The sequence below is a fragment of the Tribolium madens genome, unplaced genomic scaffold (assembly GCF_015345945.1).
Source record: "Tribolium madens isolate multiple individuals breed KSU strain unplaced genomic scaffold, Tmad_KSU_1.1 Scaffold_97;HRSCAF=244;Tcas5.2_LG3a, whole genome shotgun sequence".
Classification (NCBI taxonomy): domain Eukaryota; kingdom Metazoa; phylum Arthropoda; class Insecta; order Coleoptera; family Tenebrionidae; genus Tribolium; species Tribolium madens.
In genome coordinates, this window is record NW_025401069.1 from 1,398,092 (window position 1) to 1,424,054 (window position 25,963).

The 25,963-nt window shown below is 30.2% G+C and overlaps 1 protein-coding gene across 1 annotated transcript in view; it reads right to left on the reverse strand.

Annotated features, from left to right (window-relative positions):
• The window catches only part of LOC123014281 (locomotion-related protein Hikaru genki), an 86,679-nt gene extending 63,897 nt beyond the window's left edge, over positions 1 to 22,782 (reverse strand). Inside the window, exon 1 of the mRNA XM_044413312.1 lies at positions 22,620 to 22,782. Within this exon, the coding sequence (XP_044269247.1) occupies positions 22,620 to 22,704 (85 nt within the window). The 5' untranslated portion in view covers positions 22,705 to 22,782. The remainder of the gene's footprint in view (positions 1 to 22,619) is intronic.
• Positions 22,783 to 25,963: the final 3,181 nt, after the last annotated feature.

Here is a 25,963-nt window from a genome sequence, read left to right on the forward strand (position 1 = left end):
TATTGGATTTTTCATCAAACCCGTCAACTTTTGATCCACATATTTTCACTTCACCATTGTTCAATGCGTGTTTTATATTTGGATTATGAAAACTATTTAACCATGAAATTGATTGTTGAGACTATTGATCTTTTTTCAGATTATCAACAACAGCTATTGTATCTTTCTTAATATATTTTTAACTATATATGGCCAAGCAAACACCTGCAATAGTAATATATCTAAAATGATCTATATTAGCAATTTCTAGAAACTGATTTCTTAATTCAAGACATCCTCTTCTTAATATGTCAACATCAGAATTACAATAATCATAAAGTTCTTTTTTAAAATCAAACAAATAATTTTCTTTTCTTTTTAGTTTATGCCATTCTAAAAATTCGTCTCTTTTTTTTGGTTTCATAGAATTAACACCATAGTATTTTGTATCAGGTATTTTTCCAATATAGTTCTGATTTTCTGTAGTATTGAAGAAATGTGGAAAATATCCTTTTTTAAGTTCTTTTAGACCGAATGTTTTAGGGAAATTTTTTAAAGGTCCTTGAACAAAATTACTACTATCAATAATTTTTAAATTAATTGATTTTATTTCCATTAACATTATTTTAGATCCATTATATACGCAGAAAGGTTTAATACCGTTTTCAACGCAATATTTTAGAATAAAGTAAGAATCATAACCTTTAGAATAATGTGCAATAGCTGTGTGCCCTCGATGATCTCTAGAAATTAACCATTTACAGAAATCTTCGTTACTCTTAAAAGAATTAACATTTCCGCTAAAATCGTGAGATATAACTAAATTAGCGATGTGTTTGCCTGTTTCTTGCATCGCTTCAAAATCAAATAATAAATATTTTTTTGTATAGGTACAATGATTTGTATGCCTTGTAGAACCACAGTTAACACATTTAAACGGTTTCGTATCATTCAGTGGTTTTTTATTACAATTTTTGCAATCACAACATTGATAAACCCAATAGTTTTTGTTTTCAATTTTTTCCTTAGAGTATATTATAGTACAACCTTTTTCGTTACAATTTTTACAACCTTTTACTGTGTATTCCTTGTCATTTTCTTTTATTTTGATTGGCAGATTCCACCTTTTTGTCGTTTCCATTGTATATAACATTTATGTTTTAATATTTCAACTTCTTTACAACAATTTCGACATTTTTCCCATCCACATCTGTGTTCTTTACAACCCTCTTCTATCATTTGTTATCTTTTTTAATGATTTGATTACCCTTCTTGTTATTAACTTCTTCAATCATTTTTTTACCTTCGTCAACCATTTTATCACCTCTTTTGAGTATTTTATTACACTTTAAGCATTTATGAAATCTTTCACAAACTTCTGAATGATTTTCTAAACATTCTTGATTAAAACAGTATCTATTGCATTTTTCACAATATATTCTAGAGTCTTCTTTGTGTTTGGGGTTAAAACACATTAGGCACATTTTCTTTTCTTTTTTGCATTTATGGTCGTCTTTGATTTGATATGGTTTATCACATTTTTTACAATAATAAGACTGACCGTAGAAACCTGTCATACTATTGATTGTATCGAAATGATTTCCATTTTTATATAAATAAACTTTCACATCTTTTTCAGGTCCTGAATATATTATAGAATTAAAACATTCGGCTGCTACGATTTTTATTTGAATATTTAATAATCTTTCTATATTCGCAATATCATCTAAAGTAAAATAATTTCGATTATATTCCCCAAGTTGATTACATAGTTCTTGAGCTAAAGTAGTTTGTAAATTTCTTCCCATTCTTATGTATCTTATATCATTATGATCATATTCTCTACCAAGTATAATATTTGTATGATAAGTTAATCCAACAATAACAGCTCTTGGGCAACATAAATTATCTTTGTTTTTTATCGATGTTATGCTTTTCTTTGTTCGTGAGTCTTCTGCTATATTTAGCAATCTTTTCGCATTAGTGGCACCTCTAGGCATATTAACTACTTCAGCATTAAACGTACAACCGTATATATCTAAATCTTGATTTGAAGTTAAGATACTTTGAATATTGTTTAATAAATTATTAATATCTGAGGTTCTTGACATACCTGTTGAAATAGGATTCCAAAGATCAGGATGATTAACCACTATATTCATTAAATCTCCTTCTTTGAAATTTGTTTTCTGTTTTACTATTTTAATCATTTCATTGAATCCGTCTCTAACAGCAGTAATTTTTTTCATAATTATGTTTGAAAGATCAGACTCGGATGATTCTTCCTCTTTCAATAATATAACTTTATAGTAAACWTTATGTTTCCTCCATCTTTTGGTGTATTCAGCATTTGTTTCTATTATTTTAATTTTAGATTTTTTTGAAAACTCTGTAAAATAACTATCTTCGAAAGCGAACGGTTGGTCGTTAATTTTTTGTAATAATTCTGCCTTCTTCATTTTTTTTTTTATTAAAGAAATCGCTTCAACCGCAAGGGTTATTAGCGTCTAACGTAAAAAATGTAATTACATTATGTTATTACTATATACAAAACAATACATGTAAGACATTTAGATTTCGTCGTAGTATTTGGTTCTTTGGAGTAGTTTCTTTAGGGCTGGCCAGTTAGATGTCAGAATGGTTTTTAGGTCATCAGCGACGTCACATGAAGAGCGAATTCCTTTTATTTCACGACATAGTAGTAAATGTTTAACATCTAGTTTAACTCTTTCACATTTGGGACATACTGGAGGCTCTTTGTGATCTAGTATGTAACCATGTGTTATCCTTGTGTGGCCCAGTCGCAGACGTGATAGTATTACTTGACACTTGCGGTCTTTAGGTATTTCTAGAGGTTGATCATTTTTTGTTATTATATTTCTTAGAGGTGAAGAACTAAGTGACCAGTGTCTTTGCCATTGTTCGACTGCTTTGCTTTTTATGTAATTCTTCATGTCCTTTGTGGAGCTTATTTCACAAGTTGAGGATGTAATTGATTGGTGGGTCGACTTTGCTAAAGTGTCTGCCTTCTCGTTTCCAGGTATTCCTATATGTGCAGGTGTGTAACAAAAGAAAATTTCTTTCCCTTGATTGTGGGAGGCGATACATAGGTTTCTAATCTGCACTAGCAAAGGATTGGATTTAAAAAGACTTTGGATCGCTTTTAAGCCACTTAGTGAATCGGTGCAAATAACATACTTGGTGTGTGGAGAGTGTAATGCGTACTTCAAGGCTTCGGCAATTGCGAGTAATTCTGCGGTAAAGATGCTTGCATAGTTTGGTAGGCGAAATTGTTTTTTTACGTTGGTCGAGTATATTGCCGCACTAACACCATCACTAGATTTTGAACCATCAGTATAGAGAAACTCTGCACTTAAGAAATTTTGTTCGTAATATTGGTTAAAGTCACTAAGAAGTACTGATGGGTGAGTTTCTACTTTTCGACTAGAAGCCAGGCTTAGGTTTATGTTTGGGGTTTGGGTCAGCCAAGGTGGAGTTACATTGTTTTGAGGAGTTGTGACAGGAGGAAATGTCAATGTGTATTCGGTTAATAACCTGCGAGCTCTTATTGAAAGTGGTGGGATTAATTGCGTATTTTGGTCATAAATGTCGTTGTGGTATTCTGGGAAGATTATGTGATAATTTGGATGGTTGTGTGTGGAATGAACAGTTGATGCGTAAGTAAGAGTTAAGAGTTCTAGTTTAAAGTTGAGCGGAATCTCTTGGGCTAAAGTGTATAAGCTGTCAACTGGCGTTGTTCTAAATGCTCCAAAAATTGTTCGTAGAGCGGTGTTTTCAATAACTTCCACTTTTTTAAGTGTTGTTTTAGAACATGTTCCGTAAGCAATTAGGCCGTATTCGATGCGTGAACGGATTAGACTTCTGTATATACTAAGTAAGCTGTTTGTATTCGCACCCCATGACTTTTATTAATCCAATTAGTTTTCCACAGGTTGCTTTTAAGTATTCCACGTGTTGTTTCCAAGTAACGTGTGAGTCAAATATTACACCTAAGAATTTTGTGGYTTGTTCTTGTTTGATGACTTGATTATATAACTTCAGTGTTYCTTGATTATACGGAGCTCTTCTTGAAAAAACAATGCACTTCGTTTTTTCAGTGGAAAATTGGAAACCGGTTTTGTTTGACCATTCTGTTAATTTGTTTAGAGTTTTTTTCATGCTGTCTTGTAATGTGTTTAGATTCTTGCCTTTAATGTATACTATAATATCGTCTGCAAAAATTGATAGAGAAGTGGGAAAAGAAACACATGATGAGACACTGTTTATAGCTATTAGAAATAGCGTGGGGCTTAACACAGAACCCTGAGGGCATCCGTTTTCTAGTTTTCTGGAGTCCGACAGTGTCCCATTTACTCTTATTCGTATCTGTCGGTGACTTAGAAAATTTTGTATTAGATGGTACATATTGCCTTTTATGTTCCACTTTGCTAGATTCTTGAGAATTTCGTGTTTCCATACCATATCAAATGCTTTTTTTTATGTCAAAGAATACGCACAGTGTTTTGAGTCCATATGAGAATGCGTCATGTATAACTGATTCAAGATGAACAATATTGTCAATTGTACTTCTGTGTTGACGAAAACCCGTTTGCTCTTTGCATTAAAAATTGTTTTCTTTAATGTACCACAAAAGACTGGTGTTTATGATTTTTTCAAATATTTTGCACATGCTGCAAGTTAGTGAAATTGGTCTATAAGATGTTGGGTTTGATGGATCGGAATGGGGTTTTTGAATTGGTATTACTATTGCTTGTTTCCATACATTGGGAAATTTACGTTTTATCCATATTGTGTTTAATAAATTTAGGAGAAGGTCTTTTGCTTTGGGAGGAAGATGTTGCAACAAAGGAGAAGGAATGTCATCTGGACCGGGACTGGTGTTTTTCTGCTTGTTAAGTGCCTCTTCAAGTTCATATTTTGTAATAGGAACGTTTAGTACACCATCATTAACATCTTCTCTGATACTTTCTGTAGATTCTATCTGTTGTTTGTGTTGTAAGAATGCTTCATTGTAATTTGAGGAACTAGAAGCACCCTGGAAGTGGTCAGCTAGGATTTCGCTAACTAGTTTATCATCATGAGTAAGTACACCATCTTCGTTTCGAATTTCAATGCTTTTATTTATATAATTGCCTTTTAGAGATCGAATTTTTTGCCAAATTTGGATGAAGGTACGTGCGTTAGCTATAAAGATTTTTGTAACCTCTATTTAGTTGTTGCTTTTGATGTAACAAAAGAAAATGATGAAAATTTATTTAGTAAAACAAAATCATCTGAACTAGAAGTTAATTGGACATTAAAAGATTATCAAAATGTTAATTACTATATGTATGCTGTCGTTGAATCACAAAGAATTGCAAATATGAATATCATAGATGAAAAGATTTATTTGGAAATGAAGTAGACGAACCGAGTTTTTAATTAAATAAATGACTGAATCAATGAATGATTATAAAGTATATTTATCACCCAATCAAATAAAGAAACTCCAAAGTTGTAAAGAAAAAAGAATAGATTGTAATATAAGATTCGATTTAACAGAAAGACCTAATAATACTATTAAATTAAAAGATAATCAGATTGATGAAATTAAAAAGTGTAAAAAAGAGAAGAAAAAATATTGTGATATCAAATTTTCTCCAATACAGATAGGTGGATTTTTACCTGCTTTAATTCCTGCGGCATTAGCTGTAGCCAAAGCATGGGGATTAGGTGCTGCTGGTTATGCTGGTACTAAATTGGCACAAAAAGCCTTTGGAGATGGTATAAAAAAGGATAAAAAAAATACAAAAAAGACGAAGACATATGGACAAGGAATAAAATTGATAGGAAATCGGGTTTAAGTAATATAGAAATATCTGATATTATGAAAAATTCAGGTTTGCCTCATGAAGCTACGCGAAATTTTCGAGGTGTTTTTGCAATTGACATGTTACCAAAAAAAATTAGAAAAGAAGAATCAGGTATAATTAATTTTCAACCCTCTAATTGTTATGGCTCACACTGGGTATGTTACATAAACAAACCATATTTAAGAAATATTTTATATTAACAGTTTTGGAATATCTCCACCAGAAAAAATTAAAAAATATTTATTAAGTAGCGGAAAAAATATTGCGTGGAATAGCACGCAGTTATAAATGAGTTCTTCTGTTTTATGTGGTCATTACTGTATATATATGATAATTAATGTCAACAGAGGCAAAGATTTTTATGATATATTATATTCTTTTAAACAGATACCGTGTCGTTTAAATGAGAAAACTACTATTTCAATATTTGAACGTAATTAAAAAATTATATATTATCTATATGTTATAAATGGAAAAATATCTACAAAAACGCTTGTATGTATACAGAAAAAGTTACATATATTTTTATAAAATTAGAATTGGATTATCTATTAGTAAATTATTATTTAGTGCGTCGGGATTATCTTCGTTAGCCCTACCTCCACTAGTTTGTTTATCTCTTGGTGCTGGGGTAATAGAAATCTTAGATAAGAGGTTAAAAATATCAGAAAGAATTGAAGAATATAAGTTGATGTATAAATTTTATAGACAGTTATTGCATTTATATAAGGCTGATAAAATAAATGAAAAAGAAATAAATTTACGTGAAGAGGAATTTGTCAGTAATTTTAATTATTTTCCCAGAGAGAAATACCTAGAAAAAGTCCACTTAAACGGAAATTGATAATTTCTTATTGTAATAAATGACTGGCAATGCCACCCCAGAACCAAAAGAAATTAAATTATTTGATTTAAAGGTTGATAAGTGCTATGAAATTACTGCTATAAGTAAATCAACTAATGGATTATTCTTTATTTTAGAAGTAAACTTGAAGTTATATTTAGCCGATGTTGACTTATTTTCAGATTCATCAAAAATTAATAAGTTATATGAGTTATATGACGCTATTTCATATTTTCTTGATAAAAAACAAAATGTGTCTCTACAAAGAGATAATATGATCTTCATGTCTAAAGATTATAAAGATTGTTTTTGTAATATAATTATTTTTGAAGATATTCCAATTGATTAATTTGATATTTAAATCGCGTTGTCCATGAGTCGACAGCGTCCACGAATTTATTCTATTAAATGAAATATTTTATTCTTTTCCTCTTTCTCACTACTGTAAAAAGTTCAGATGAGGACCCCGTCCGGATTCAGAGTTATTTAGGACAATTTGGTTATTTGGAGAGTAATAGTTCATCATTAACAGATGTAAATGAAGCATTGATTAGCTTTCAAGAATATTATAATTTACCTGTTGATGGAACATTAAATCAGGAAACACTTGATTTCCTTAACAACCGAGATGTGGAAATAAAATTATAGAGTTCATTATGAAAAATGGAATAAAACAAGTCTTAAATGGTATTTTTCACTAGCTACAAATGAAATAAAAGAATTAGCACAAAAAGCCTTCAATCAATGGCAGTCTGTTTCAAATTTAATGTTTGATGAGTATAATAGTATTAAACCGGATATACTTATTTCATTTTCTAATACACTGTTTCAACATAATCATAATTCACGGTGTCAAAAAGGAATATGTTCTAGAAGTTTCGACGGAAAAGGTAATGTTTTAGCTCATGCTTTTTTTCCAAATAATGATGAATGTCGTGGAATTCATTTTGATAAATCGGAAAATTGGTATTTTGGTGAACCAAGTGATACTCCTGATGGTCAAACTAATTTTTATACTGTTTTATTACACGAGATTGGACATACATTAGGGGTAGAACATTCTGCTAATAATAAGGCTGTTATGTACGCATATTATAAAGGAGATATCTTTAATTTAACTCAAGATGATATATGGGCCATTCAATATCTGTATGGAATACCTAAACGATTCAAATATGAATTAATACCAACACAACAACAACAGTTAAACCTACTGTAAGCAAAGTCTGGCAAAGCGCCCCTGAAGTCGGAGTAAAAGATACTGTTGGTAATTCGTCTTCGACTCATGACCCTATGGTGAATTTATGTGATTTTAATAAAGAAATTGACACATTTTTAATTGCAAATCATCATATGTATATTTTTTATAAGAAGTATGTTTGGTTAGTCAATTTAAAAGATATGACTTATGATAAAGAACCGAAATTAATTAAAGATTATTTATATTTTTTGCCTGATGATTTTAAAGAAGTTTCGCATATTTATCAAAGACCTTCAGGTGATGTTTTAATAATTGTTAAAAATTTATATTATTTAATTGATTTTCCAAGTTTTAATGTTAAAAGTGGATACAATGGTCAATCTATTGAAAATTTAGGAATACCAAAAGGAAAAAGAATTGATGCGATATTTAGAACTTATTCTGGAAAAACATATATATTTGATGATAAAGCTTTATATATTGAGTTTGATGAGTGTTTGTTTAGATCAAAGAAAAACGGTCTTATTTCAGAATTATTTGGTGGAATACCTCCAAATATAAACAGAGCATTCAGATATAGAAATTTATATTTCTTTAAAGATAAAATGTTTTACGAATTTGATGATATTTCGAATACATTAGTTAAATCTGATAAATTTGACTTGACAGTTTTTGGATTTAAATGTGGTCTTATCGATCAAATAATAAAACTAATTAATCGTCTGTGATTCTTATAATCGCGTTTTTTATTCTTCAAGAACGAGTTGGAAACTTTCCCGGTCGTCAAATGATTTGTAGAATTTTTCTGAAGTGTTTACCGTTTGGGTATGCACAAACTCATATGATTCTTTTAAATAAATTTTATCTATTTTTGACATAAGTAGTTCTATAATTATCCTAATCCTCTATTATTACTATAACAGGTTAAAATCTTTGAAAAAATGTTAATTTAAATCGGGGATGTTTACCCTTGAAAATCGGGGTGTTTTCACGATTTTTTTTTGCTTTTCTGTTAACCCTTGAAAAACGGGGTGTTTTACCTTAAAAAGTGCTGTGTGCTGAAGGGGCCGTTATAGTAGTCATATCATTCTAAAGGGCAAGGCCATCCCTTTAGAATGGTCTTTATTTGAAAAAAATCGGCCTAAGCGTTATTGAGTAATTATTTTTTAAAATTAAAGTATTTTATATTCATTTAAATTAGAAAAAAATTATTTAGTTCAAAGTGTATGGACTTTTTAATTTTTTTTTAGTACATTTGATTTGTCTCACTGAGACGAACAAAATGATATAAAATTTGTCAAGTTGTCACGACATGACTTTTTTTTGTCGCCCTCTCTTATTGTTAACTTTTCCATTTTGAATCCTTTAAAAATCTGAAAAGGTTCATCATTATTATAGCGTCTGGACGAAATTTATGTTTTGCTTCATCTGAGTCGTAAAGTGTTTACGGCATTAAGGTAAATACCGCGAAATTTCATTTTGTCTTGTCCTAATAAGCAAGGAGTACATTCGTTGTTTTTATGAGGTGCTGTGCCAGAAGCCATTAGGCTAGCCTCAGGAGGGACGAATTCGTGGCAGACAAGCGTGAACTACGACCACTCTAGAACAAACACGCTCCACTGACCCACGATTTAAAAAAAAAAGCCAGAGTTTTGTAACATTCATCCGACATTTGCAAACTACAAAATTTGACATGTAATAGAGAAAACGGACAGCCTTTGAACCGCTTGAGCGACGTTTGGAAATTTATTATAGCATCGCCAGCGTCGATTTTTCACCGTCTTGGTTCAATATCCGAGATATTATACTCAGAAAAACCTGGTCATTGTCTCGGAGTAAAGTGCGTCGTAAACAAGTCTTAAACTGTGACAAGTTTAGTCAATAAACAACCCTCGAAACTGTGAAATGAGGCAAAAGGGAGAAATCAGCTGTTCGACGCGTATTAGAATACAAATGTGCAAACATAAGTACCGCAAGTGTTTTTTCACACTGACACTAAAGTAGATTTTACTACCATCTGGGAAACATTCGCAAACATCAAAGAATATTTTTCGACAATGAATTTTTTTATAATGGAGGTGCTACAAAAGCCAACTTCAAATGAAAACTTGCTAAATTTTAGTTCTTGTGCTGTGGTTGGAACAGTTTGGAAAATATCGAAATTTATTTTATTCAAACATATGAAAAAATTTATGTTTTATTCCGCACAAAGTTGCTATTTTCCATACAAAAAAATTAGCTAATGAGTTTTTAGTTTAAATTCGCGGTGACAAATTCAGTATATAGTTTTACGTAGAAAATATTGCGTGTTTATTAATTTGGAAAATCATTAAAAGATATCTGTGAAATTGTGCAACTGCATCATTAATTAGTTAATTGCATTTTTGGATCAGTATTAGTTTACACAATCGAAACATTTTTTTATTCTTTACAACAGTTTTTGGATATTATACAAATTATAATAAATTACCTATTGATTTGTTTAATTAAAAAAAATTTCATAATGCAAAAAACACATTCTTAAAAGAAGCAGATTTTTTAGTACATGTTTTTGAAACCGTAAGTAAAATGCCAAATTGTAAAGTAGTACTTTTCCGGACTCACATGTCATAAAAAAATCCTATATAAAGTTAACTAGATAGTCTGTAAAGTATGCATGTTGTGTACTTATATAATAGATAGTTACATAGTTTTTCTAATTTTTACATAATTTAAAGAGTTACGATTTTAGAAAAAAACGTGATGTACACTTTAGCCCCCAAGTAATTTTTTTACGCTCATATTGTCGAGCTTTGTTATACAAATAACTAACTATTTTGTGTAACATTATGGCTTTTCTTTTCTTAACGTTTTATTTTGCTACCAACAGGAAATTCATTCGTGGTCAAAATTAATGGCAGTTCCGGTTTTTGATTTATTTTAATAGAAATGTCATTAGCAAAAAATAACGCTTAAGAAAATCCAGAGACCATAAATTCGAATAATTTCGGAATCGCTAAAGGCAGAATAAAAGCACTATTAAAATTTTGTTATAATTGACGAGAGTATAAAATAATCAATCAAAAGGTTGAAAAAGTGAATCTAAAGCTGAAAAAAGAGTCTAGAACTTAGAATTACAAAAAAACAGAAAATTCATAGCCAATCTTCATAAAATCTTCCTCATTTGTCTTGAACAAAACACCTCTTCATTAGACTTGTTACAGCGATTGACTATAATATTGTACTTTCTTGCTTTTTGTTGCTAATACTGTTCTGTTCACTGTTTTTAGACACTATAGGCAGTAATGTATTTAGGTGTTTCAGGTATTTAATAATAACATAATGGAATAAAGTAAATACAAACTCTATGAAAGCCATAATTTTTAATGAAATTTTAGGAACAAAATAAACAAATAAAATTTGTAACCAAGAAAGTAAACTGCTAACAATTTTCTTACCAAAATTTTGACATTAAAAAAATGTATTAACAAATACAGAGTGAATACAATATGGCGCATATAGTTCTTTCATTTTTGTAAAAAATATTGACTTAAATTCTAAATTATTTCAACAATAGACTTCAAATAAAGATAATTTCAAAAAATAACTATTTTATGGTTTATGAGTTTTATAATTGTTGCGGATGATGCCGAACATTTGGAGAATCCCAAATACCCTTTTCGTTTTACCTACTTTTCAGCAAGCACTTTGTTATCTCGAAATTATCTTTTATTGAGGTCTATTGTTGAAATAATTTACAATTTAAGTCAATATTTCTTAGGAAAATGCAAGAACTATAAGCTTTTCAGTACGCTATAGAAAACGTTCCAACAAATCCTAGGAAAATAATTAAAAAATTCCTAAAAACTATTCTTACCAATATGAAGAAGTTGAAAATTTTTTTTGTTCATTTAAAAAAAAAATTGGGTAATCGGCAATATAACCCAAAAAAATCTTTTACTCTTTCACATCAAGAAAACTGAAAATTATTTGAAAGAATCGTCAAAATTAAATTTTAAAATACATTAACTTTTAACATACAGGTTGGGCCAGAACTCGCGCCCCAGAGAAAAGTAAGGTAAGATACCAGGAACATGAAAAAAATATTAAAAAAAACCCTATCTATAAAAATTTCGAAGTTATGAAAATTTATATTTTGTACTTTGACACTATTTATTTCTGTTGGAAATATAATTTTCCAAGTTTTTTTGCTATAGGCTATTAAAGGAGGAAACAAGGAAATAGCATTAAACTCTGTTTAATGCTATTTGTGGCTTTTATTGGCAAAATTTTTATACCTTTACTAATAAATTATAAAAAAACATAGGTATACAAGATCATCAGTATCATTAAATAGAGATAAAAAATGACAAATGTCAAAAAATAAATGTCAAATTTTTTTGACAGATAGAAACTTTAAACATTTTTTTCACGTTCCTGTATATAATTTTTATATCAAGAAAGTCGAAAAATTAATCTGGCAACATAGTTAAAAAACAAATTTTAAATAATGATACCATTGATCTATGTCAAAATAATTATTGATAACAGTTTTTGGTTTCTTATGCGCTAAAAAACATATATTCGAATAGTGAATTGGCAGATATGATTTTAATATGTATTAGATGAATGCCTTGAAGTGCATTCATTGAATGCACTTGAAGCATTGAGATTGTGTGTAAGTAATAATAAAATGCTTTGGAATTGAGATTGCTTTTTTAAGGCTCAGTTAGCGGCAGCAAATAACCAATAAAAATAGTCAAAGTTACAATTGTAAAATAGATCAAGTTTATTTCACAACAATTAAAACAGAGGTAGAGCGAATATACTGAAATATTGACGATGTTTCCAATTTTAGGTTGTAGAACTGATATTTATTCCACAACCTAACCAAAAAACATGTCAAGATATTTTAGAATTCACCGTCTTCCAACGCCAACAGAACCGCGAACGTAAATTTCACGCACCAAATCACTCAAAAAACACTGGCTTTTTATAATTTGATTTGAAAAAAATTAAACCTTGTTATTTTTTTTATTTTCAATATATATTTAACAAAAAAATTAACGCCATTTTTTATCGTAAAATTGCCCCGAATTGTTACGCCACTGGCCTCAAATTGCATAAAAATTTCTGTAGCATGAAACAAACTCATCCAAGATTTTTTTAATTAAAACTTAGATTGTTTAAAATTTCCCAAGTAAAATAATTGTTCCTAAACCCAATTACACTCCTTCCTGTGAATATTCCCGAGTAAGATGATGCATTATGTATCCTCCTGAGTCGCTCGAAAATGTGATTAGGTGTCATTCTTGAAGTTAGTTAAAGTAGTGTTCCTTCACCCCAAGCCCGTATAACCATTTCAATTCAGCTTTAATCTGCGTAAGAATTCTCGCCCTATTTCCTCGAAACGTTTAATAGTTTCTTTTGTGTCTGCGAAGGTATTCATCCTTTAAACGGAGTGAAGAAATTAAACTTTTAATTGCGCCAACTATGTTTTTTCCCTCTTGGGGGGGGGGGGGTCGAACCTGAGATAAAGACCGCTTTGATACGTGAATAATTAATTTTGCAGATTGCGTAATGATACATGGTTTAAATTATGTAGCAAATGTCGAGACGGGGCAACTACGCAACTGTCATTAATCACCTCGAAACAACTATAATTGTAGTACAGCTTTGTTCATATAAATCTAAGCAGCGAACGCCTTTGCAAGGCAATCATGGGGGCCCAAATTGCACATAAATAGTCATAACACGAGCTAATTGTGTCGATAGGTGCGAATAATTCAGTGGCAGGAATTGAGTTGCAAGAAGCCAGCATCGGCGCTTTTTAACACAATTTCTGATATACAGGGTGTTTGTGGATTGCGAGCAAATATTTTAACCACTAAGAGAATTTGTTATGAAAAGTCGAACTGAAGACCAAACAAATTCCGTATCCAAATTTTATTTTTGCAATTTCCCCCGTATGATTTTCACAAACCGTTCAGTGTGTCTGTCCTTGTTAGTTGGAAGTAAAAATATCAATGAAAATAAATTGCAATGAATGTTGACCGTGAAAGTTTTTATACAGAAAAAAGGAAACTTTTTGTCCAAAAAAATTATCACTTGTTACATGTGTCAGTTAAGTTGGTCTTTAATGCGCTTTCGGGTGAATTGTGCACATCGATTTGAAATCAAATTGTCAATCAAGTCATTATGGCCAACTACTCAAACGCCAAATTAACTAGTGTACGGACATCGCACTTCCAAGACCGATTTTCACTAAATGTTTGGGCAGTAATCATTGAAGATCACCAAACTGGACCCCACATATTACCTCAACGTTTAACTAGTGCCGTGTATCTGGATTTTTTGGAAAATGTGTTGTCCGATCTGGTGGAAGACGTGCCCTTGCGACACAAGTGGAGCTCTATCAGATTATGCTAAAGTCGTCACCAATGGAATGAACAATCATTTTCCCTAGAGATAGATTAGTCGCCAATGACTTCCGCGGTCACCAGATTTAAATACGTGTGTTTTTTGGGGGGTTCACATGAAACAATTAGTGAATTAGGGTACGCAGCTCAAATTTATACCTTCGAAGGGATGTGTGTGCGAACGCAACCTTCCCTAGCCCGAAGAGTACAAGAAGTGTGCATTGCCAACGAATGACCACATTTCGAGCAATTTTTTATAATAGCAAATATTGACCCATTAACATTGACACTGATCTACCCTACTGTAGCGATAATTTTTTTTTTTGTCTTTACACTGTTTACGTTCCAAAGTTTTTTCTTATGAATGATTGTAAACATCGTATTAAGACAAGGGCTCAGAAATGACGTGCTTTCGACAAAAGTTGGAATAACGAATGTTGTTTCTTTTGACGAGTCCTATTAGTGGTTAAAATAATGGCTCGCAATCCTCAAACACCCTGTATAACAGTGAATAATGTACAGATATAAAATATTTTGATGTTGCCAACTTAATTTTAAAAATCATAGGCTACTTTGATCAGAAGACGTGGTATTTTTTCATAATTTATTGTGCCGGTAATTGGAACAAGAGACGAGGTTGCCATTTCTGAATAATTCAAAGTAAATTATTCAGTCCCTCACCTAAAACTTACATGACACGTGTTTCCTGCTGTCGACAAAGTGATCCAGCTTGCTGCAAGCCCTCTTTTCATTATCTTGACGCAAAATTGAATTATTTACGTCTTTGTGTACGGAATAAATACAACAACGCAAATCTGTTTAAGAAAAAAGCGAACAATTGTTAAAAAAAGCCGGTTTAATTGGAGTAGAGCTGGAGATTTGCCATTTGTCTCGAAAAAACTTTTGTGTTAAGTGGTAATGTAGTTTCCCCCTTTTCTCACTTGGAGAAAAATAAATTAATGTTATAGAGAAAGTCGTTTGTTTTATTTATGTGCTCTCATTAATTTCCAAGTAGCTGAAACTAATTTCGCTTTGTGACATAACAAAAGCTTTTCCAATTTTGAATTGTCGTATACCCACTAGGAATCTAGACCTTTAATAATTAATGCATATACATTCATACCTACACACATACTTCTCTAATAAGAACAATTTGGACGGTTGGCTGCTTGAAACTTTGTCCATTACAAAACTAAACATGGCACAATTTACTGTGTGCTGGGTTATAAAAACTTCTTGCAAATGGTGATATTCAAAAGAATAATTACAAACTACCCAAATTCACATTTAATCAATTTGAGACAAAATAAATAAAAATTCGTATCTGAAAATAACAACAACACATCTTTGCTGCTAAAACAGTAAAACTGTAGCGATAAAAATAGCATTTTATGCATTGTCAACAGAGGGTTAACTTTGAAAGGATATTGCAACGTTGTTAGTAGTGTCTGAAGTTTACTGATTACGAGCGTCAAAGAAAAAAACAGAAAAATAAATAAAAAATAACAGAAATTGCTTTAAAATTTTATTCCCGTCGGGATTCGAAATCATACTGAGCGACGCTTGAAATTCAACAACTTCACATTTAAGAACTAGTTTAAATTAAAAAATTCGTATACAGGGATGTTCCGTTTTTATTTTTCCACATTTTAACAGATGGTAGAATATTTAGTTTTAAGATAAAAGTTTTCTAGGAACATGTATTGGAAACTGTTATATAACGGAACTAAACTTCTTGAATGAGGGTTTTCCCAATATTATACAGGGTGTTTCACACAACTTTACGAGGCTTGCGCCTAATGTACGCACCCAAATATACAAAAGTCATAAAACACTAGATACAAAAAATACACATTTACTTATTTAACTTTTGGAAACTCATGACAGTAGTTATCAAACGAATCACTGTTTTATTAATAGTCATAAACTGCAGTTTTTCAGAAACAATTGTTATTTGTTCTATCAAGAGACGGCATGAATTTAATTTAATTTATCTATCTTTATCACTAACTTAATAAAAGCGTTGTAATTTTTGAAAGGGTGAACAAACTAGAGAAGATTATCCAATTTTTTTAAATTTGTAATCGAGTTCGTATCGGAGTATGTATTATTGATTGCATCTTACAGGCACAGGCCTCGTAAAATTATGTGAAATTCCCTGTAGAAACCATTATAGTTAAAATTGCAATGTGTGGGTAAAGAAATAATTTATTAAAGAAAATAGCTTTTAATGTTTTTATTATTCTGTAGCTCTTAATTGATTTTAATACTGTTTATGATCTGCAACATACATTTTAAATTAATTTTACTCAAAAACTGTAAGTTGTATCGAAACAACGCGAGAGACGTCTTTTTTATGACAAACTATGGAATTTAATTTTTCTTTTGCTAAAAGTGACAAAAAACTAAGCCAAAATAGGATACTTTTTACCTTATACTTCCCCATTTTAGGACGCCCTTGATAAAAAAATTTGACATTTTATTTTTCAGTTTGTTTAGGTGTATAAAGTTTATCAGCTATACCAAATTTTGTAATTTTATTTATAAAATAATTTCTGAAATATTGGGGAAAATCCATTAAAAACACATGCCTTTCAGGGAGTGCAACTTCTTTACATAAATAAAAACGTAACACTCTACCTTTACTAAACATGAATATTATGATTTTAAAAAAAGTTATCGAAAAATTACTACCCCGACGGTGTTCAAATTTTTATTATCACAATGGACATTTTTTAAATTTTTTGTCACCAGAAAAAGAAAAAAAAATTATAAATATTGAAGCAACTGCTACTTAGCATTGGTGTTTTTAAAAGTAAAGGCTCTTTCTTGTAGCAAAATTGCTTGTTCTTATATTATTAATAAACAAATACTTTTAACAGTTTAACTTTGAAGCAGTTATTATTACTCATAAGCGCTTGGCGTCCAGTTCGCAAGATCGACAAAAATTTTTACAAAAACAATTTCACAAAAACATTGTACTTATTTTGACATTTTTGAAACTTGAAGTTCTTTAGCATTTTGGAAAATATTTTTCCAAAGTGTTCTTTTCTATTATTTTTCTGGTGACATATTATGCGACTTTTTTTACTTAGATATTATCATTTAAACATTTTTTTTATTAATATACCTGTATCCTATACGAACCACAAACCGCGAAAATATTTTCATCTTCATTCTCAACGATAAAGCGTGTTTCTTCATCGTTATTACCAAGAAAATGTTCAGACTACACTCAACACTTTTTTCTCGGAAACGAAACAATTTTACGTAGTCCTCTCTTCTGACACAATAATGTTCTAGTCTTTGTTTATAGTATTTATGTTGTCTTGACAGATGAAACAAACCTTGAATGTTGTTTTACAATTTTGATTTTCTGCTATAATAATTATAATTTTCCACTACCAGTATAACTCAGAGCATCAGAATGTTATTTATGCTAGCAAATTAATGCTTATTTATGAAGTGATCACTAGACGTTAGTGACGGAAGAAAATGCTAATATATCGTTAACCAGCAAAAGCATTTGCTACAATTTCCAATGTCTAATGACACTGAGATATTTTTTATTTACTTTATCCTCTAACGAATAAAGCATACATCTAACTTCAGTCATTTTTGAGGCTAAAGGTTAAAGCATCTAGAAATGTGCATAAATAAACGGAATACGAAATATAAAAACATAAAAAATTATTAAAAAAAAAAACATAAATTCTATAGTTCTTTTGCATCTATTGGAAAATTTACGAGTACAAAAAAAATATTGTCAAAGCACTCAAATGGTTGAGATTTAGCATTTATCACCATCAAAATTGTTTTTGCTAGACTATTTTACTTTTTAGTTTAGTTTTTGTTCTTACACAATATGATTAAAAGAACGATAAGAAAATAAGGCCCTGACTTTAAAACGCTGCGACACACGTCTTTAACAATTTGTTAATTCATGACCGCCCTTTATCGATTTTTTTTAATAATATTGTATTATTTTCGTTTAAGAAATAAAAAAAAATTGTTTGGATGAGGGATCGTGCCACAAATTTTCAAGTTGATGTTGAATTAAGTCGAGTAGTCACTTGTCGTAAGTTGTTGAATGGATTATCAGATTTTTATTTAGTCCAAAAATCTTTGATAATTTTCAAAATTTAATTTTTGGATAAGAATCATTTCCTATGAGTCTTTATTAATTTGCATTATATTGAAATTTGCGGTTGGAAATCCTTCAAACGATGAGCAATTAGTGTGTTTGTATGTTCGTGTTTGTTTAATACGCATTGAAAATGCTGTGCAATCAATATTTCACAAAACGGATTAATTTTCAAAAGAAAAAATATTCATTGTTTTTAAATTACCTATTATCCTCTTAGTTTAGCACAACACAAATTATTTTTTTCATTACTTTTGGACTACTTTTTCTACCACACAATCACCAGTTTTATGAAAGTAAGTTATTCCTCGAAATTTATTTACTGTTTATTGCTTTTGTTCGTTTCCCTTTGTAACAAAATATCGATAATTCGTAGCTTTCGCCACAAGGTTTTTGCCTGTATTTTTTTCCGATCCATTGTTTGCTTTATTCATCTTGTGCTGAGTTCGTCGAAAATCTGCAATTTCTCTAATTGTTACAATTGTTTACAATTTTAATTGGCCGTGGTTTTGGAACAATAAAATTCCGTTCGAATAAAATTTCATCGCATCTGCAGTACATTTAGTCCAAATTATCCTGATTTATATTTTTGCGTTCGTAAAACTCGCATTTTACGACTTTGTTGGTGGAGTATATTAAATGCACTCTTATCTCCCGCCACCAAAATTTATACTGAAATAGTTTCATCGAGTAATAATTTAGTTTCGGCTGCAACGCGAGTGTTGTACATGTTAATAATTTCAAAATCTGGAAAAGACTCGCGACGTGAGAGTTAAAACAGATTATTCGCAAAGTACTCTAATATAAATTAATTACAACATGATAAACTGGCTTAAAAACTTGTTTTTCAACTCGGAGTCATTACAATTCCGGAGCTAAATCGAAAAATAATGACCCCGATTGGGTAATTGGGACAATTTATTTCGACACCATTTTTATTATTTACTATACTTCATTAAAAACTGAACGATTTTTTGCCACTATATTGACTGTCAAAGCCGTTAATCAAGTCTCAACTTCAGTTTTTGGTTCGAAACGAAAATTTATTTGATATTTGGCGACGTTTTTAGTGAACTAAATTAACACTAATTAAAACAATTTCTGCGCCAGTCCCTTCAAGTATTTAATGCATTGATAATGGCCATTATAAAAGCGACAAAATTTCCGGAAGTGAAATATTTTTCTGACAAGTAAACAATAAAACGAATTAAGGACATTATTTTAAAAGTGTGTCCTGCAGCAATCTAATTAAATGTAGCGTTAAAGTCACTCGCAGATGTCTTCTATAAAAACAAATTAAAACAAAAGAAAAGTCGTTAGCCTAATCCACAACAATATTAAATTATTGAGTCAAATTACGCGCCATTAAAAATACTTTCAATTTATTGCGTCAATATAACGACTGTCATCACTGCCTGAAATCAAATTGGAAAAATTCGTCAATCATTAGTGAGCGGGAAAAATCGTATTTTGGGAATTACAATTTTACATTTTCTATTTTGGGACAAACGCATTTAATAATTCGATTTTTCATCGATTTTTTTCTGGCAGATAGAAAGAAAAAAAATTGAAAACTGTTTAACAAAACTCTGATTAATGTTATTTGTGGCTTTTATTGGCAAAATGTTTATACCTTTGCTAAATAATTATATAAAAAAACATAAACAAGATCATTAGTGTCATTATATAGACATAAAAAATGTCAAATGTCAAAAAATAAATGACAAATTTTTTTGACAGATAGATTTTATGAAACTTTTTTTCATTGGTATCTTATCTTACTTGAAATTTTTCTCTAGAGCGCGAGTTGTGACAGACCCTGTATTTAAATAAAATGTAAATAAAATGAAAAATTGTTTTAATATTTTACTTAAATTTGAAATTAAAAATAAGTTCTAGTTTTTCCGCTTTCCGATTTCAAATTCGCTGTTATTTTGCTATAAACGTATGATTTCGCAGTTATTTAGATCTCTGACGCAATTGCAAATTTTCGATTCTTCTTTAATCAGCATTAATAATATGTACAACGTTTTTTTACAACAATTCAGCGTTTACTAGTAAATCACGAGTGGTATATCAAATTTACATTTTTTTTATAAAATTTATTAAATTTATTAAATGACTAAAACACTTAAGTAAACAATCAAAATATTTTTAATTTTGGGTAAAATTTCTAGTTTACTGAGGGATTTTTGATTTAGTTTAGCCACTATGGTAAATACAGGGTGTGTCAGAACTCGCGCCCTAGAAAAAATTTAACATAGAAAAAATGTTTAAAAAATTCTGTCAAAAAATTTTGACATTTATTTTTTGACATTTGACATTTATTTATGTGTATTTAATGATACTGATGATCTTGTACATGTTGTTTTGAAATTATTTAGTAAAGGTACAAAAATTTTGCCAAAAAAAGCCACAAATAAAATTAAACAGAATTACAATTTAGAATACAGCTTCCTTGTTTCCACTTCTAATACCATGTAGTGCAAAATTTAAACTGTCATAACTTCGAAATTTTTATAGATAGAATTTTTTTAACATTTTTTCCATGTTCCTGGTATCATACTTTACATGGCATTTTTCTCTGGGGCGCGAGTTCTGGCGCACTCTGTGTAATAAAACCTAACCTTATTTATTCTTGAGTTTAAAGGTTAAATTGTTATTTTAGGTACTACATGCTTTGATAACATTTAAAAAAAATAATAAAACAAACACAGCAAATAGAAATACATGGTTTACTTAATTAAGAATATATCGGAATAAATCCGAGTTCCGTCCTGTACTAATTATGACATATTAAAAAATATATTTTAAAATTTTATTTTGAAGATTTTTTATATGATTTTTTTAAGAGGATCAAAAAATGGGTAAATTAAATTTTTATTTAAATGAGTATTTGTAATATAAAACCAAATAAGGTTGATTTAATTCAATTAAAAAAAAATTAATCGTTTTTCAACAACAAAAAATGGGTTTCTTTTTTGCTATAATTTTAACAGTTTATTAGTTATGCGTTGTTTTTTACCTTTGTAGGAACTTCAGTTTCAAGGGGTTTAACAACGACAAAATTTTGGATTTGTCAAAGGATCTTAGTTTTTAACGACCGCAACTGTTCTATCCAATAATAAGTATATTATAATTAAATAATTAGTATATAATTATTTAATAATAATTAAATAATAAGTATATAATAATTTCACCAATTATCAAACTAACAAATAATTTTCACGACTAGTGATTTATTTACTCACTAACCAATGAAGTAAAAACTAACTTTACCTAATTTAATGCGAGAGTGTTGCTTTGGCAACGAGAATGTGGATATGAACAAACAAATATTCTAATTTTAATGAATTATTAGAAAAAGTTGTCTCGTCTGTAGAATTCTGATATTTATTGCAATTTTAGTCCTTGACGGAGACCGCATAGTTGCAAAATAAAGCAAAAGTTTAAATCCGAGTTGTTCAATGTAAAAAAGAAAAAGCTCGTAATTGTGCAAGTTCTTAAAGTTTTCGAATTAAATACGTATCTGAAAATCTCTCGCTTTGGATCAGTTTCAAATAAACAATGGCGAATATCTTTGATCAGAAAACAAATTATGTAAGACTGTTAACCCATTAAGTCGGATTAGTGTAATGACGCAATATCGATTTAGAAGAGTATAAGTCCTGTATTACTATCGGAACGGAATTTGTGTCCAATATCACACGAAAAGCTCTTTGGTGACAGTGAGGTTTCCGGTTACCTAAGAAAATTCAATTCAATACGAAATATGTGATTGCTATTGATCCTCCAATGACAAGTCAACGTTTTGCTAGTTGGACTAAATGCCTGTTTTGAGAAAATGGAATAAATTGCGGCTGAAAGAAATAGCCGGTTGGACGTAAAAGGTGCACGTCTGTTGAAAATTTTATGAGGGACGCTTTCATTACATTTAATAAAATGATAATTTGGCCCAAATTTGAAAAATTACTGCGAGTTGGGCACAGATGAGTTTCAAGAAAGAAATGTAAAAAAAGAATTCGCCCGGCGCATCCACCAATTTGCAAAATTGCAATTTCCAAGCCTGGAAAGTGTGTGTCAACATTAGAAAATTGCACAATGTCACCGCACTAATAACATTTAATAGCATGCTCCCTGAAAGTATAATAAGCAATTTCCATGCAAGATATTACAATACCTTCTTGTATTACTCTCGCATGAAGTGAGACGACAATGCTCTCCAATAGTAACGCGATAAGCACTGATTTTTTTACCGCGAACATTTCGTATTCTTGTTATTGTTATCATAGCATTGTGTTTTAAGTTCGTGCGTGATTTAGCGCAGCTGGAATATGGTGACGACGCTGGGGAAGTTTGTGACGAACTGATGTAAACACACGAATCGGAGGATTCTGCAGAACAGCTGATTATCCGAGAATGGCGCAAGCGTTGATATCAAGTGTTGTAAAATGCATTTATGCATTCACGCTTAAGGGTAATTTTGAGGAGGTGCTAAAGGTCAAAGAACTGAGAAATGTTTCAAAGGTGATAAAAACAATCTTGTTTACAGTCTTTCGTTAGAATTTATAAAAAATTTAAAAAATTTTGTAATTCAAGATCGTGTTTTGAATATTTTCCAAATGCAATAACAGAAATGGATATCTTTCCAATGTGTTACTGAGAAGTTGGAGCATAACAAATATACAGGGTGACTCCTAACATAACTCCATACATATGTATAAATTTAATGAATGATAGTTTATGTATAATTAATACTGAAAATACTTTTTGTATCCACCGAGGTAGGTATACCGTGAACAACATTAATAAATGTATTAATTTAAATATAAATATGTCATTTGACCCGATAAATTATTATACAGGCTGTGACAGAACTCGCGCCCCAGAGAAAAATTTCAAGTAAGATAAGACACCAGGAACATGGAAAAAAAATTTTTAAAATTCTATCTGTCAAAAAATTTTGACATTAATTTTTTGACATTTGTTATGTCTATTTAATGATATTGATGATCTTGTATACAGGGTGTTTCACACAACTTTACGAGGCTTGCGCCTAATGTACGCACCCAAATATCTAAAATTCACAAAACACTAGATACAAAAAATACACATTTAATTATTTAATTTTTGGAAACTCATGACAGTAGTTGTCAAACTAATCACTGTTTCATTAATAGTCATAAACTACAGTTTTTCAGAAACAATTATCATTTATTCTATCGCGAGACGCCATGAATATGATTCTAGTTTATCTATCTTAATCACTAATTAACTAAAAACGTTACAATTTTTGAAAGGGGTGAACAAACTAAAGAAGATTATCCAATTTTTCAAAATGTTTAATTGAGTTCATATCGGAATATGTATTATTGATTGCATCTTACAGGCGCAGGCCTCGTAAAATTATGTGAAACACCTGTATATTGTTTGTAATTATTTAATAAAGATACAAACATTTTGCCAATAAAAGCCACAAATAACATTAAAAAGAGTTACAATTTAGGATATAGCTTTCTTGTGTTCTCTTCTAATAGCCCGTAGCAAAAAAACTTCGAAAATTATTTTTCAAACAGAACTGAAGAGTCAAAGTGCAAAATGTAAACTCTCATAACTTGAAAATTTTCATAGGTAGAATTTTTTAATATTTTTTCTATGTTCCTGGTATCTTACCTTACATTACATTTTTCTCTGGCGCGAGTTCTGGCGCACTCTGTTTTTAATGACATCACGCCTGTTAAAGCTAAGTGAATCGGTTTTCTTTATTCAGGTGAGGTTAAGTAGGACCTTTTATTAACATTCGACAAAAATAAAAAAGTAACATATTTTGCACATTTTACTCATTATTACTCATAACTTTTTATTTACTAAGTTTATGCGTAAGTAATGTTAAGATTCACCCTGTATAGTTGGACTTTAAACGTACTTTAATAACGAGTGATATGGAATTCTAATTTACAGAGATATCAAATCGTTAATAAATTAATGTATTTACTTTACATTTAAAACAATAAAAAATGAGAATATCATGATTATTACAAGTATCAATTTATTATTCATTCATTTCATACAACATAACTTCAAAAAATATATATATATTTCACCAAATTCAAAACTTATTTTTTTAGCTCTCTTGAATTCTTAAACTCGAAATTATTTTTTTAACTCCAAATAAAATCATGGTATAGTCAGTTTGTGATATTTATTGCATTTTTCTAAAACTACTAAATAAAATACTCGTGAGATGGTACCTAAACATCAGCAAAGTAATTTACAATCACAGGCACAGCGAAACTCTTTATTTTTTATTACAATGCAAAATGAAAACAAAAACAATCAAGGCACTTCAAATAGTACCGTGCGATCAAAAAAAAAAAATTAGAATAGGCGCCGATTAATATTTTACAGTTGGCAACACATTGGCTGGGAATCTGGGCTAGAAATTTTCCATACAAACTAAAAGTGAAAATGACCATTCACCGTTTTCGTCTTGTACAACATTTTTGTAATAAGTTGCAACAATAAAAAAGTTCTGTTCTAAAGTGAACATTATTTCACTCAAAATGAATAACACGCAAACTTGTAAAAGTTTCCGCTGATATTTGATGTCAAAAATCAGGACTGCCATCTGAAGGACTTTAATCACCGCTTACTCTAATTTGGGTGGTAAATATAGCATTACCCCGAGTGCTTAGTAAAAAATGGTCACATTTGTTTCATAAAAGATTAGTAAGTAAAAAAATAAAAATTGCAAAATTTTGATTTGATAATTATTTATTTACAATTTTTATTAGAAGGGTAAAATTTTTTATTTGTTACTCACTTGTAATAGTACATTACAAATGAGGTGGTAAATATGGCATTACCCCGGGTGCTTATGCATATGCCAACCTCGAGATCGGATAAAGCACAAGGGGTAATGCCATTACCACCGAGGTTTGTATGCTATTTTATTCACAATCACAATATTTTCAGTCAAAAATTTGAGTAAAATAAAATTATAACAAAATTAAGGTTCAAACGTGGTAGGCCCTCCAAATGGCGTTTCATATTTGACATTTCAGAAATGTCAAATCGTCGAAATGGAGCAGTGTACTCCTCCAGAAGTAAGAGAAGCTCCTACAGAAGCAATTGAATACTAATATAGCAAAATATTATGCGTAATTTGACAATTTGGAAGAAAAAATTCCCCTTTGGCAGTCCTGCATATTACTGCCCAAGAGAAGTAATGTTATTACTGCTCATGAGATTTAATGATGTGTTTCCCAATTTTTAAAAATCAGTAATCGGCATATTACACTAGTGATTGTCAATAAACTAAAATACGTTGTGTGTTGTGTTTATTAATTATTACATTGTTAACACTTGCAAAAATTAAAAATTTCAAAATAAAATAAATAAACTTGTACAGTATTTTGGCAGTTGTTTCACCACGATTTTTAGTAATTTCCATTTATGGTCAATTATTTTACTCTTTATTTCCGTTCATTAATTATCTGGTGGGGTGGTAGATTTTTGGTATAA